The 12,684-nt window shown below is 45.9% G+C and overlaps 2 protein-coding genes and 1 non-coding gene across 3 annotated transcripts in view; 2 read left to right on the top strand and 1 right to left on the bottom strand.

Moving 5' to 3' along the window:
• The window catches only part of LOC135817204 (rho GTPase-activating protein 7-like), a 31,953-nt gene extending 30,864 nt beyond the window's left edge, over positions 1-1,089 (bottom strand). The window contains exon 1 of the mRNA XM_065330334.1: positions 763-1,089. Within this exon, the coding sequence (XP_065186406.1) occupies positions 763-778 (16 nt within the window). The 5' untranslated portion in view covers positions 779-1,089. The remainder of the gene's footprint in view (positions 1-762) is intronic.
• LOC135817206 (ATP-binding cassette sub-family F member 3-like) overlaps positions 35-12,684 on the top strand; it is a 24,251-nt gene continuing 11,601 nt past the window's right edge. Inside the window, exons 1-12 of the mRNA XM_065330335.1 lie at positions 35-437; positions 3,429-3,567; positions 5,197-5,279; positions 5,986-6,041; positions 6,207-6,310; positions 6,631-6,738; positions 7,197-7,301; positions 7,808-7,969; positions 8,130-8,175; positions 9,533-9,579; positions 10,153-10,212; positions 11,286-11,342. Coding sequence (XP_065186407.1) covers positions 374-437; positions 3,429-3,567; positions 5,197-5,279; positions 5,986-6,041; positions 6,207-6,310; positions 6,631-6,738; positions 7,197-7,301; positions 7,808-7,969; positions 8,130-8,175; positions 9,533-9,579; positions 10,153-10,212; positions 11,286-11,342 — 1,031 coding nt within the window. The 5' untranslated portion in view covers positions 35-373. The remainder of the gene's footprint in view (positions 438-3,428; positions 3,568-5,196; positions 5,280-5,985; positions 6,042-6,206; positions 6,311-6,630; positions 6,739-7,196; positions 7,302-7,807; positions 7,970-8,129; positions 8,176-9,532; positions 9,580-10,152; positions 10,213-11,285; positions 11,343-12,684) is intronic.
• Positions 10,610-10,681, top strand: Trnaq-uug (transfer RNA glutamine (anticodon UUG)). The gene has a single exon. It is a non-coding gene; the product is annotated as a tRNA-Gln (tRNA).

The raw sequence follows: 12,684 nt of genomic DNA, 5'->3' as shown, positions 1-12,684 counted from the left end.
TCACAGACTACTATTATTTTTTGTTTTCGAAAAGCCTTTGTTTGGTACTCATGGTAGTCATTGCATCTTTGTCTTGCAATGAAGAGTGTTTGCTTGAATTTTCTTACCTAAGCCAAGGCACCAGAAAGACGTCAGCAGTTTAGCACAACTTATTTATTTCTTTGGATCCGCTTATTCACAATTGAGACTCTTATCTGGACCGTCCCATCGGCCCTTGATTCAAGATTGTAGTCGAAGGCATAATTCGTAATAATTGTTACCGGTATCTTAGAATTGCTAGCTCTCAGCAGAATTCGCAGTTGATTCCGTGCCCATTGGTGGTCATCTGTGTAATTTACAGTTCGTATTTTGGCATTCGAGCAGAATTTGCGCTATGGATGCCTTGATTAGAAAGAAGTTTCCGAACATCGACGAGGACTTGATGGAATATGTATCAGGTCAGTGGGTGACGCATGCACACACGCACGCACACACGCACACACACACACACACACACACACACACACGCATGTACCAGTATCCACATTGAGGAGCCACTTTTCAATCATGTCTATGTGCGTATTCGGGTGTGCGTGTGTATGTATAATGTATATGCATGTATGTGTGTGCGTGTGGATGATTTTTCAAATAAACTGTACTACTCCACTTCATGAAGAACACATGCAGCTCTGAACAGCGTTTTAAGTAGTGTTTCAGTCCTTTTTTTGGAATGGCCAGGGAAGTTATCGAGCACAGGAGTACTCGTACTAGTAAAGATCTTACCTGACATGCTCGGCATTCTAAGCAGTGTAAATTCCCATACGGCAGAGTACCTGACGTACACTGATGACGGACCTTGAACCTTGCTTGATTTGGCCGTGGTTGGCTGTCACCCCTCTCTCATTCAATATTGGCATTGGTTGCCACGAGATGATGATGCAATAAATAAATAAATAAATCTTGACTAGTTTGAGAAATAAATAAATAAATAAAACCTCACTGTGATTTTGGACTATGGAATATCAACGGTGGTACTGTGCAGCAGCCATAGTATTCACTTTGAGGCGCTGGGCTGCACTGCTCAGGCTTGCCTGGCATCAAGAGAAAGGCGCATTGAATAGTAACTGGGAAGCTGGAAACTGCAATACCATGAACACTGGTACATGTGTATTAGTAACATGTGAGCATGTGTGAATATCGACCACCTAGTGCAATGCTGATAGCTAAGTCACGCGAGGAAATACGTGTACTGTATTTTCCTGAATATACATGTACGTCGCACCTTTTATGCTCAACGTCAAGGGCAAAGAAGGGGGCGCGACTTACAATCAAGTGTGCCGTCCTACCTATGTGACTACAGTATATTGAAACAATGTGGCTCAAACCAGAAAAGAGGGGTGCGATTTGTAATCGAGTGCGGCTTTTAATCGGGAAAAAACAGTATGATTGTGCTGATCCATAATAATAATAATAATAATAATTTAAACAGTAGTTTGGAGGCGGTGGGAAAACAGTTTCGAAGTGTCTACTGAATTGTGTGGATTTGCGTCGTTGCATGCGAATACTTATTACGAAATAATAATAATAATAATTTGATAACCGCAATCAGTAATACAAGCTGGATCGACATTTGTGTACACTGTATTCATGTATTGTAAAACTGTGGAGACAATTTCTCTACACAATTTCTTCACATTTTCATCGTTTTATTGCACATTGTCTCCACAGTTTTACAATACATGAATACAGTGTACACAAATGTCGATCCAGCTTGTATTACTGATTGCGGTTATCAAATTGTTGTCTCCTCGCCGTTTGTTCAAATAATAACAAGAGTACATAAACCAGAGTGTGCAACTCGGGATGGTTCCTGTGGGAGCGTAATTCGTGCACTACGTCATTTCTGACGGCATGGTAAGCCACAGGTACGGTGAAAAGTTGCGTAACCAGTCGCGGTGGTGCAGTTCACTGAGTTTGTCCTGATTTCGGTTTTTTGATACGGATAGCCTGGTGACTTTGCTTGTCGGTGGATGTACGCAGCGTACACAGTCACACAAAACACCGAAATCCTGAAACAGGACGTCTAAAATCAAGCAAACTTGGCTGATTTCCGGGCTATGAAACATGAAAATTTGAGCTGTAAGCAAGTCGCGGCTTGGCTGACCTCATCAGGGTGACGTAGTGCACGAACTGCGCTGTTTCAGATCTGATATGCACAGTTGCACACTCTGGTTTATGTACTCTTGATAATAATAAGTGAGAGGGACATGTGCACCCTACTAGACCCTTTTGAATGTGCATGGCTTGAGTACACAGGAGTGTGTGAGAATGTTCGCACAGAAGCAGCTAGGGCGAGAGCGAAACTTTCCTGGGTACTACCGTAGTGCTGTAGAGGTGTTGTGCCAGCCAGCTTACTTGTAGCAGGTATCACCAGCCATGCACAGACCAGGCACGAGGCACTGGCCAATGGTGGTGTGAGAGAAGGAGTGCTCTTTGTCAGAACTATCGTTGCAGTTTAGAGAGCGTTGTGTTGGCAGGCGTGTGTTTACCACCATTTCACCAGGTGTGTCTTCACCACCGTTACTCTTCTAGTATTGCCGTGGTAGTTATCTATCACTCGTTCCTTGTACTTTAAGCAGCTAATGAGGTATCCCACACTCTGGCAGTGTCATAAGCCCACATCTCGCGAGATTAGTTGCCATTTCTCGCTCCCCTCCTGTAGGTTTGTCGCTTATCATGTTCTTGTTTGTATTCAATTTGTTTTGTGCATTTTCTTTAACATATTTTTGGGAACACAGCCCCATGCTGTGTGATCAGTCGTGTTGAGTAACTTTAAGCAGGTGCTGTTGTTTTGTACGTTTGTACTTGTTGTGACATTGTGTTCTTGGTAGCGCTAGGGGGAAATTTGTCTCTTCCACACCACCGTTCTATTTTCACGGGCATAGCAAGTATGAAAGTGGCTTCTTGTTTCGGGGTATAAGAAAAGAGTCATAGCGGTCAGAGTCTGTAGTGTAATGATAATGTTGTTGGAGAATGGAGTCTGTACTCTGGGCATTACAATCATCTTACCTATTCAAACAATAATAAGAGGACGAAAAAGGTGTTTTTACTCCCATTCATGCACTAAGCGATTATCAGAAAACACTTTTTTCGTCCTCTTATTATTGTTTGAACTCGCTCTGCCTCTCGGTATTGTGCACTCTGTTGGACAGCCTGGAACCTCTGTGTTTCCTATTCATGTTGGCTTAGTGTGCTGTCAAGTGACCGTGGCCGATTCCTGACTAGTATTGCCAGTTGTATTTACTGTTGTGGGTGGCTAGCTTGCTCGCTCAATGAACTACCTGTCTAGCTGAAGTGGTCTCTCTCTCCCTCTCCCTCTCCCCCCCCCCCTCTCTCTCTCTCTGTTTTAACGTCTCTTGTGATTCTTTCTCATCCTATTCTTGTTGAAGGCTGCTTAGCTGATTTATCGTTGCCCTCGGTAGAGGACGTTCACGAGGCGATCGGTGAGATGCTGGTGGGGTCCGTCGAGGGCTGTACTGAGGAAGTCGTGCTTGATCTTTGCAGGGAGATTGCTGGCCTATGTCTGAGGTGAGTTGCGTTGATTCTGGACTGAAACTGAATATCTTTTGAAGGGTGTTACAGGGCATGCGCTATGGATTAAAATATGCTCTGACACAATGTCCTGCCAGTTGCAAAAATGGCCGGACATGTCCGGACATGCAACTTTCACATCGAATCACACAATGTTCAGTGTAGAATTAATACCATCGAAATGTTATCACAACGATGCATTTCAGAAGCAGCATGATCTTTGAAGGCTGACGTTTTCAGGTTCCTTGAGCCAACGACGAAGGAGTCAGAAAAATTCTTGCTGCTGTGAATTTTATCAACAAAACGGGAACACATCTTACACTTCAAAATTTCGACAACGCTACGATCTGAGGGACTGCGCTCATAGCTCAGCCAAACAGAAGTTGAAAGCTCCCTATCATACTCGGCGACCCACTTGTCACAAGTGGTCGTCTTGACTCCTCTGGGCTTCTTTCCAAGAGCCTGGAGAGGAGCACCCGCATCAGCGGTGCTTGGCTTTCTCTTGCCAGACGACATCACTAATGACTATGAGACAAAGGATTGAAGTGCCTTTTCTTTTTTGTACTTTGCAAAAAGGTGCGCGGACACTTTGTCCGGATATGTACAAAACATCCGGAAACTGACCGTAAACGGTCGGAAATTGTCCGATGTCCGACCGTTATTTCGCGCCCTGGTGTTAGTCTATCCCTGTAGCAGTGTTTGACGGCCTGGATTAAAAAAATCCTGAGATTTGCTGGACGTAGTTCCTGAGATTTGCTGGACTTGGTGCAGATGGGCGAAGTAACAGCAACCTTCATTGTGTATGTGCGGGCAGTCGTGTGCTGTTCACATGTACATGTATCCCGTGGCCTTATGATCCTGGACAAGTGGCTAGCGTGTCCACGTATCACGTGAGTGGCTGGAACGCCATGCATTGCCAGGAGGTGTAGATCATGTGTGAGACGAGCACCACGTGGTGACCAGCAAAGTCATCCCGTATACATCCCTTACCATCTTACACGTCACATAGAGATCCCATAGAGATTCTCATGGTTGAGAACACGGTCAGCAAAGCGTTCAACCTACGTTCTCTTTTGCCATAGAGATTCTCAGGGTTGAGAACGGTCAGCAAAGCGTTTAACCTACGTTCTCTTTTGCCATAGAGATTCTCATGGATGAGAACACGGTCAGCAAAGCGTTCAACCTACGTTCTCTTTTGCCATAGAAATTCTCAGGGTTGAGAACGGTCAGCAAAGCGTTCAACCTACGTTCTCTTTTGCCATAGAGATTCTCATGGTTGAGAACACGGTCAGCAAAGTGTTCAACCTACGTTCTCTTTTGCCATAGAGATTCTCATGGTTGAGAACACGGTCAGCAAAGTGTTCAACCTACGTTCTCTTTTTCCATAGAGATTCTCATGGTTGAGAACACGGTCAGCAAAGTGTTCAACCTACGTTCTCTTTTGGTACATGTATGTATAGTCCCATGATGTTGCTTGTTCCACACTGGAAATATGCTCATATAGTAATCTGCTTTGATGTTTCAGACGCGTAAACCATGTGTGTGTGTGTGTGTGTGTGTGTGTGTGTGTGTGTGTGTGTGTGTGTGTGTGTGTGTTACATGATATATGTGCGTGCGTGTTTGCAGGAATAGAGGTGCCACCAATGTTGATGGACTACACCAGGCACTGTCTGCACCTGTCCAGCTGGGAGCAATTGCCCAAGCCGTCGGTAAGTGGTATGCACGGGGGACCACATACATGTACAGTGTTTTCGGAAATTAGCGCCAGTCTTTTATTACCGGTCTTTCACTACATGTGCCGACTTCCTGAATGACAGGTTGAGCCGAACACGGAACCTCTTGAACCAATGTTCAGATAACAAAGTCGGTAGTGTTCGGGTAGACATCTCACATTATCTCCTTCGCCTTTGCCCTGAACCACCAGCGCTTGATATTTTCCCCTGTTGGTGATTTTGAGAATACTCCTTGTAGACTCGCTTTTCCTTTTGGGGTAAGAACGATCTTCTTCCAGGGCTGGAAGCATGTCTGCCAACATTGAGGTTCTGGAGCTTGCCCTAGAGTTCCTCCACTCGCGCACACGTTTGGGAGCGACATCGAACTTCCTAGCCGTTGCTGATACGTTCTTCCCATTTGCTTTGCACCGAGCAGGAATGTTCAGCTTACTTTCGCACGCACGTGCGCACGCTCGCGTGTACAGCCTCTTCTTGCCCTCTTGCCTTGTCATTGAAAAATTCTTTACTCGCTGTATTGATTCGAATTTGAAGTCATCAATGCCGAGTGTTTACTCTGGACCTATAGATCAACGATATATCACTGTGGTAATTATGACTCTTGTCAACACTGAACAGTCTCTGGTGTTGGCTTGTTTGAGAGTCGACGGTGTTCATTGGTCACTCCGTGTGTGTTGCTGTGCAGAGAGGGACATCCAAGAAGCATCTAGTATCTTTATGAAGCAGACGAGAGATGTTTCGGTGAGTGATTGTGGAGATGTTTGGTTGGACCCCTCTGTCATTTCAGCATATCCTTTCAACTTCCTGGTTGAGTGTATGCCCATAATTATATTTATTCAGCTTTGCAATAGGTTTGTGTTCTTCGTATCCTGATCTTCTATTCATTTTGATGCTACTGCTCTACAGAATGTAGACCAGAAGCGCTTGGAGAAGGCAGAAGCCAAGATCCGGCAGAAGAACGAGAGAAGGGCCACGCAGAAGCCAACTACTAGTGCTGCCGAGGCGCCAGTGTAAGACCATTTCATCCAGGAATATGGGCTGGCAAAAGATGCATGTTCACTCTCTTGTGTGCTGTCTGTGTGGGTATTGGACAGATACGGAGGACGCTCATCTGTTTTAGACCGGTTTCTATTGGTACATGTATCTGCTATCCGGTTTCTGAAGGCCTGCAGTGAATAGGTGGACATGTGTACCACCGCACTGCGTAGTCGTCCGCTCTGATTTAACCATGTGTGTGTGTGTGTGTTTGTGTGTGTGTGTGTGTGCACGCATGTGCTTATGTATGTGTGTTTGTGTATGTGTGTTTATGTATGTGTGTTACTCCTGTTAGTCTCCAGGAGGCCTCTGCTAATCAGGTTGTCAACAAGCGTGACATGAAGCAGAATGGCAAGGTGACCGATATTCACTTGGATAACGTTGACCTGACGTTTGGCGAAAAGTGAGTCCTCCCGTAGCCTTTCTGTGCCAGTTAGGCTGATGTTAGCGTGGGCGACTGTTGTGCGATGCTGCAATCCGTTTATTCTGGCAGTTTAGTGTGGACAGCTGTTTGTGACCTGTCTGTGCCTCGTAAAGACCAAGTGTTGATCGTGTGCGCAGTCTGGTAGTGAATTGGGGTGTTTCTCGAATCTTTACCTCACTCGACATTATTCAAATACTGTATATTTGCTTCTAGGTATTTCCTGAGGACCTGTTGCAAAGGTCCATCTTCGTCTCTGCGTTGTACTTCTGCTGCTGCGGGCTTTGGTGCTACTCTTTGTTAGCCTCCATTCCTTGATGTTTAAGTTTAATAGTTATTTTCTACACACAAGGCGGAGACCCTGGCTGACATGTCTTCTTTCCGTGCCGTGGCTGTGCCTGTGGCCGTGGCCGTGCCTGTGTTCTTGTGTTGTCTGTTAGGGTTCTGCTGGAGAATGCCAGTGTGGTGATGAGCTTTGGGCGGCGCTACGGTCTAGTCGGCCGCAACGGAATGGGAAAGAGTACTTTGCTACGTGCTATCGCCAGGTGAGTGAGGGAGACAGAGAGAGACAGAGAGTGGCGGAGAGTTCTCGTAGTTGTGGAGTCTGATTCGTCTTATGGAGATTTCCGGGTTTTCTCCTTTGTGCTTGTTGCTGCTGCTGCTGCTGCTGCTGCTGCTGTTGTTGTTGTTGTTGTTGTTGTTGTTGTTGTTGTTGTTGTTGTTGTTGTTGTTATTGTTGTTGTTTTTGTTGTGATCATACTTGATGTGCCCATTACTAACGTTATTCTGGTTTGGTAATAATTGCAGCTGCTGATGATTGTGGACGGTCTTGTAAATGATCGTGTTTTGGCCATGAAGTCACTACTCTCACGCAATGTCAAACACAGGCTGCTGCCATGAAATGGTGACATGGCACATGATAATAGGAATGATATTTTATCCCTGCTGTCTTTTTATTCGTGTGATGCCCGTAATTGCCTGCTACTCGGTGCGTGTAACGAGGTATTCACTTTGCGTTTCATTGTGCTTCGTCCCCTGTGATGTTGTGCAGCCGATCTCTGCGTATCCCACCGCATATCTCTGTCTTGCACGTGGAGCAGGAAGTGGTTGGCGACAACACCAGTGCCCTCGATAGTGTGCTGGAGTGCGACGTGGAGCGTAAGGAGCTACTGCAGCGCGAGCAAGAGCTGACCGGTGCCACGCGCGACCCACAGTACGTTGGCAGGCTGGCTCCTAGCCGTGTTCTTCTTCTGTTCTTTGCACTGCCTGTGCCCAGTCCCAGTTTGCCCTCCAATGTACTAATACTGACAAACAGAACGGAGTACTAGTACATGTGTCGCTGAGTTTTGTTTTCTCTTGTGTCGTTGTTGCAGGCCTGTGGCTACTCCAGCAGTGGATACAAGCGGCGAACTCATGAAGGTAGGCAACTTCAAGAGTGCATAAGCTCCCAAGAGTGTGCAACTGTGTGCTTAACTCTCCATGTCTGTCGGCCCCTCACACGAGGGGACATGTAACCGGAAACGGCAATGTTCAGGACAGGACAGGGCCCTTTCTATGGTGTCCGCCGACGGCAAAAACTCGCATCATGTGATGTAGTGTTCATGTTGTACGTTCCCAGCCAGTTTTAGTGACCAGTGGAGTTGAAAAATAATAGCACTCCTGCGAGAAACCTACTCAGCTTTACGCGAGTCATCACCATGATCATGGCTGATACTCGTACTGCGTGCACGTTAGCCTTCGTTGCACGTAGAACGAATCGTACTTGGAACACGTGACATGAGTTGTCGACGTCGGAGACCCTGTATGCAGAGTTGCACACTATTGGGAGCTTAGTTAATTTCTCTTGGTAGCGTGTTGAGTAATGTTGAAACGAGCGTATCTATAACAAACTAGCGATCAGTTCCACTAACGAGCGAGCTATCGAGCGAGCTAACGAGTTTCATTGATGTGGCAAATATGATTTTTTGAATAATTTTTTCTATTTTAAAAAGTTCGATTTTTTCAGCTGGTTCAAATTATCACCGCCGGCATTTGGGGTTGCTGCTGCTTCACTTCGGACTGCTGTTTGCTGTCGAGATGTCTTTTCAGCGCCGTCGTCGAGTAGCCTTTGTAAGAATAGACCGTTTTTGCAAAGATTGCAAGTAGCCCTGGTCTTCGCTGCATCTCGGGAGATAACTTCTAAACGACTGAGCGTAACTTTCACTTGAATGGAGAAGTGACCAAAGCATATCCTGCGACAGGTCAGCAGATGCGGAACAAGACATCACTAGAGTCCACCAAAGCTGCAACGACAACTGAAACAACTCAAGTGTTGTGCAGGCATACAGTCACTGTAACTGCGAGTGATTTTCACTTTGCGCCGGACTGGACTCTCGATCGACCAGGGAGTCGTAAAATATTTAACGACTCTCCGGTCGACATGCACTGCCATGTGTACGGAGTACGGTGTACGGTGTTCGTTAGTGCAAACGAGCTGGCCGCACAAACGAGCCGAGTTTCTGGCGAGCGAGCTAACGAGTATCCGGTGAGATCGTTTCAACACTAGTGTTGAGCAGTGTACTTGCTGGCCATGATGAAGGCAGTGTGCATGTGGATCCCAAGAAAAAGCTGCCAGCTGCACGGGAAATTCTTGCAGCAATGTGCTAGGCCAGTATGCAGGTCGATCACCTCGTTAGATTTCGTTGTAACATGTTATCAGCAGATTCAGCATGTATATTGGCAACCAGATAGGCGGCTTCTCTATTGTTTGGCATTGCTTGTTTCTGTTTTATGATAGATCTATGCAAGACTAGCCGAATTGGAAGCAGACCAAGCGCCAGCTAAGTAAGCCTGGTTTTTAAACTTGTACTAATCGTGATAAGGTGTGCCCCAGCCCTAGACATCATGCTGCTCCAGGTAGTCTGCGCCACATCTTTCACACCGGGGCTAGTGCTAGTAGTGGAGAATAGCTGCATCTTGCAACAGAAACGTTTTAGAACTACTAGCACATTGTGCATCATGCTCTTGTGGTGTGTATGGGGGGGGGGGGGGGGGGGTGCACATGCCGTTAGATAGTAGCTGATAGTCTGAATATTCGCATCGCGTTGACTCCTTGTACTTTCAAGTCTTTGTGAAGAACGGTTCCTCTAGTGAGGAATGTATTGGGCAGAATCCTGTGTACAGGTTTGTGGATATGCTATTTCCCAGTGTTGCTGCAGACCCTGTCTCCACATTCAGTATTCCACCAATGCATACATCAGCCCAGGTGGAAGTTGTCAGTCATCTCGAGTATCTGATCTGCCTGGGCATGGTGCTGTTCTCTTGAAAGCTTGTTCATCTGTGTGTGTTTGTGTGTTTGCGTGTGCCTGTGTCTGTGCGTGTGTGCTTGTGTGTGTGTGTGTGTGTGTGTGCTTACAGAGCCAGCCGAATTCTGGCAGGTCTTGGATTTTCTCCATCCATGCAACAGCAACCTACAAAGTATGTGATTCATTTGCTCCCTGCCTTTGCCGGCTTGTGCGGGCTATTTTCTTTTGATTGATTGATCTGTGTGTGGGCACAGTAGGGTGTCGGCTGAAAGATTGGAGCTTGTGGGTCCATTGTGCTGAAAGTGATTGGTGATCTCTGTCAGGTTATTCATGCTTACGGAGTTGTCTGAAAACACACTTGCATCGTGCATTGCATCATCAAAAGGACATGGACTTGAAATTCTGTTGAAACATCTCTGATACTGGACCTGCACGCTCTTGGGGTGACCAGGCATGCATGTAGTCCTGATGTTGTCACAAGCTTTTTATGTCCAGCTTTTACAGTAGCCAACTGTTGAGTGCACCCTTGAGTGGTTATTGGTGCAAAATGTGACTTGCCAAACAAGGAAGGTTCTATGGTGTAATGGTTAGCACTCTGGACTTTGAATCCAGCGATCCGAGTTCAAATCTCGGTAGAACCTTTTTGATACTTTTTTCTTTTCTTTTTGCCATTGTAACTCTTGGAAATCCCTTGAAAAATGCCAGGGGGGTTGGAAGTGCTACATCACAGCCAGCCCAGAGTGATGGCAGTGTTGACTTTTTGGATGCACTTGGATCCAGTTGTTGTATAGATCTCTACACGTTTGGGTGGTTTCCTTCACAGCAGGTTGATACATCCGCCGGTAGTAACTGGCCTGGGCCCTTCCAATTGGGGACCCACCTCTGCTGTGTAAAAATCACACCTGGATGCGACACGAGGGGCCTGCCCGCCACATTCTGCACTTCGCTATGTGCAGAGTGGGGGATTCAATTTGACCCAGGAGTCGTAATTTGTTGTTAATTGTTGACTTCTAGCGCAATCACTTTCAAGCCTTGTTGTATTTCCTCTTGTGTAACTTACTTCTTTCTTTGGTTTTATATGCAGTTTGCTTCCTTGATCTTTCCCCCCGGTTAAGGACTTGGTGAATGCCCATGTTCTCGATTCCTAACATCGGGGTAGTGGAGCACTGCAGACTCAGACTGTAATCTGCGGATTTACTAGATCACATTCTGTGTGCTTTTCTGCTGTGCTGTTTGAATTTGCAGGCAGTTCTCTGGTGGTTGGAGAATGAGATTGGCACTGGCGAGAGCGCTGTTCGCTCAGTAAGTACTTCCGGGAACAACAACATTCAATGGCACGGGGCCAGTCCATTCAGAAAGGGAAATCCCCATCCCAGGTGGGGAGTAGCTTTTCGCATGAAAATCATGACAGCCTTGGCTCTTTTATTTTTAGCGAAACGCCTGTATGTGTCCTGTAATATTCCTGAGACCTCTTCAGAATGTCTATGCAATGATTTCAGAAAACTAAGGGAACATGGCTTTCCGCCTAGTTTTTTTTTCCTGTCGCCAAGTACAGATTTGCAGATTGGATTCTGTCTAGTCAGATTTTGGAGGGCGTCAGTCTTTATAATAGGGGTGAAAGTTGGCATTGAGATCCCGAGTTCGAGTACTCTGATTTTCTCCGATCGAATATTTGAGTATTCGAGTATTCTTCATCTCCTAAAAATTGCACACCGAGGGCCTTAAAATCACATGATACAACCCTGATGAACCGAGTGGCAGTCATTTTTCTCTGGTATATTGGTTGGTGGGTCATTTGGGCTCTCTCTACTCGTGAACAAATGTTCACCACACAGTCTGCACATCAATATCTGCCGACTGCTGCTCTGAAACTGCAGATTTCTGTGGTAAATGCATGTACCATGTTTGAACGAGTACTCTGATTTATTCCGAGTACGATTATTTCTGAAAAAACCGAGCGAGTACTCGAGTATTCGGTATAATTGTTTCACCCCTACTTTATAATGGACGGTGGACCGCAATGTCACTTTCTGCGACACGCATGCGACACTTACGACAAGAAAAAAAACCTGCTGTGTACAGTCCCAAAGTTACTGTCGTAGAAGTTGCCCAAAAGTCCAACTTTTGTGACGTGTGGCATGCGGTGCACATTAATCTAATTATGGAAAGAGAAAAAGGACCTATAAGTTACTAGTTATGACGGTCCACCAAGGTAACGACTAGTAACTTATAGGTCCTTTTCTCTTTTCCATATTACTATTGAGGCTGCTGAGTATTGGCTTAACATTCGAGTTTTTAATCTAATTATAATTATATTATGATGCTCCTTCACACTGGGTGGACGTGCAGTGTACATTACTATGCGCTGCGTAGAGATGTGGGAGAACCCCGGATAAGCCTAAAACGTTTTGTGAAGGCGTGTGCCGTAACTGCATCACTTTGGAAGTGCATCTCAGAAAGTGATGTTGTGAATTGTGCTTGTGCTTTATAGTATTTTCGAGACCTTGTCACCCCTATTGCCTTAGTCCATCTGCATAACTACCAGTATATGGATGCTCTGAACCTGCTCGGATAAGCAGGTGGAAGGACGCCTATTGAGCTGCTACCAATGAAACTTTGTTTTCTCTCTATCATCTCTCTCTTG

This window comes from Sycon ciliatum, chromosome 5 (genome assembly GCF_964019385.1).
Source record: "Sycon ciliatum chromosome 5, ocSycCili1.1, whole genome shotgun sequence".
In the NCBI taxonomy this organism is placed as follows: domain Eukaryota; kingdom Metazoa; phylum Porifera; class Calcarea; order Leucosolenida; family Sycettidae; genus Sycon; species Sycon ciliatum.
This window is presented reverse-complemented; position numbering and strand designations above follow the sequence as displayed.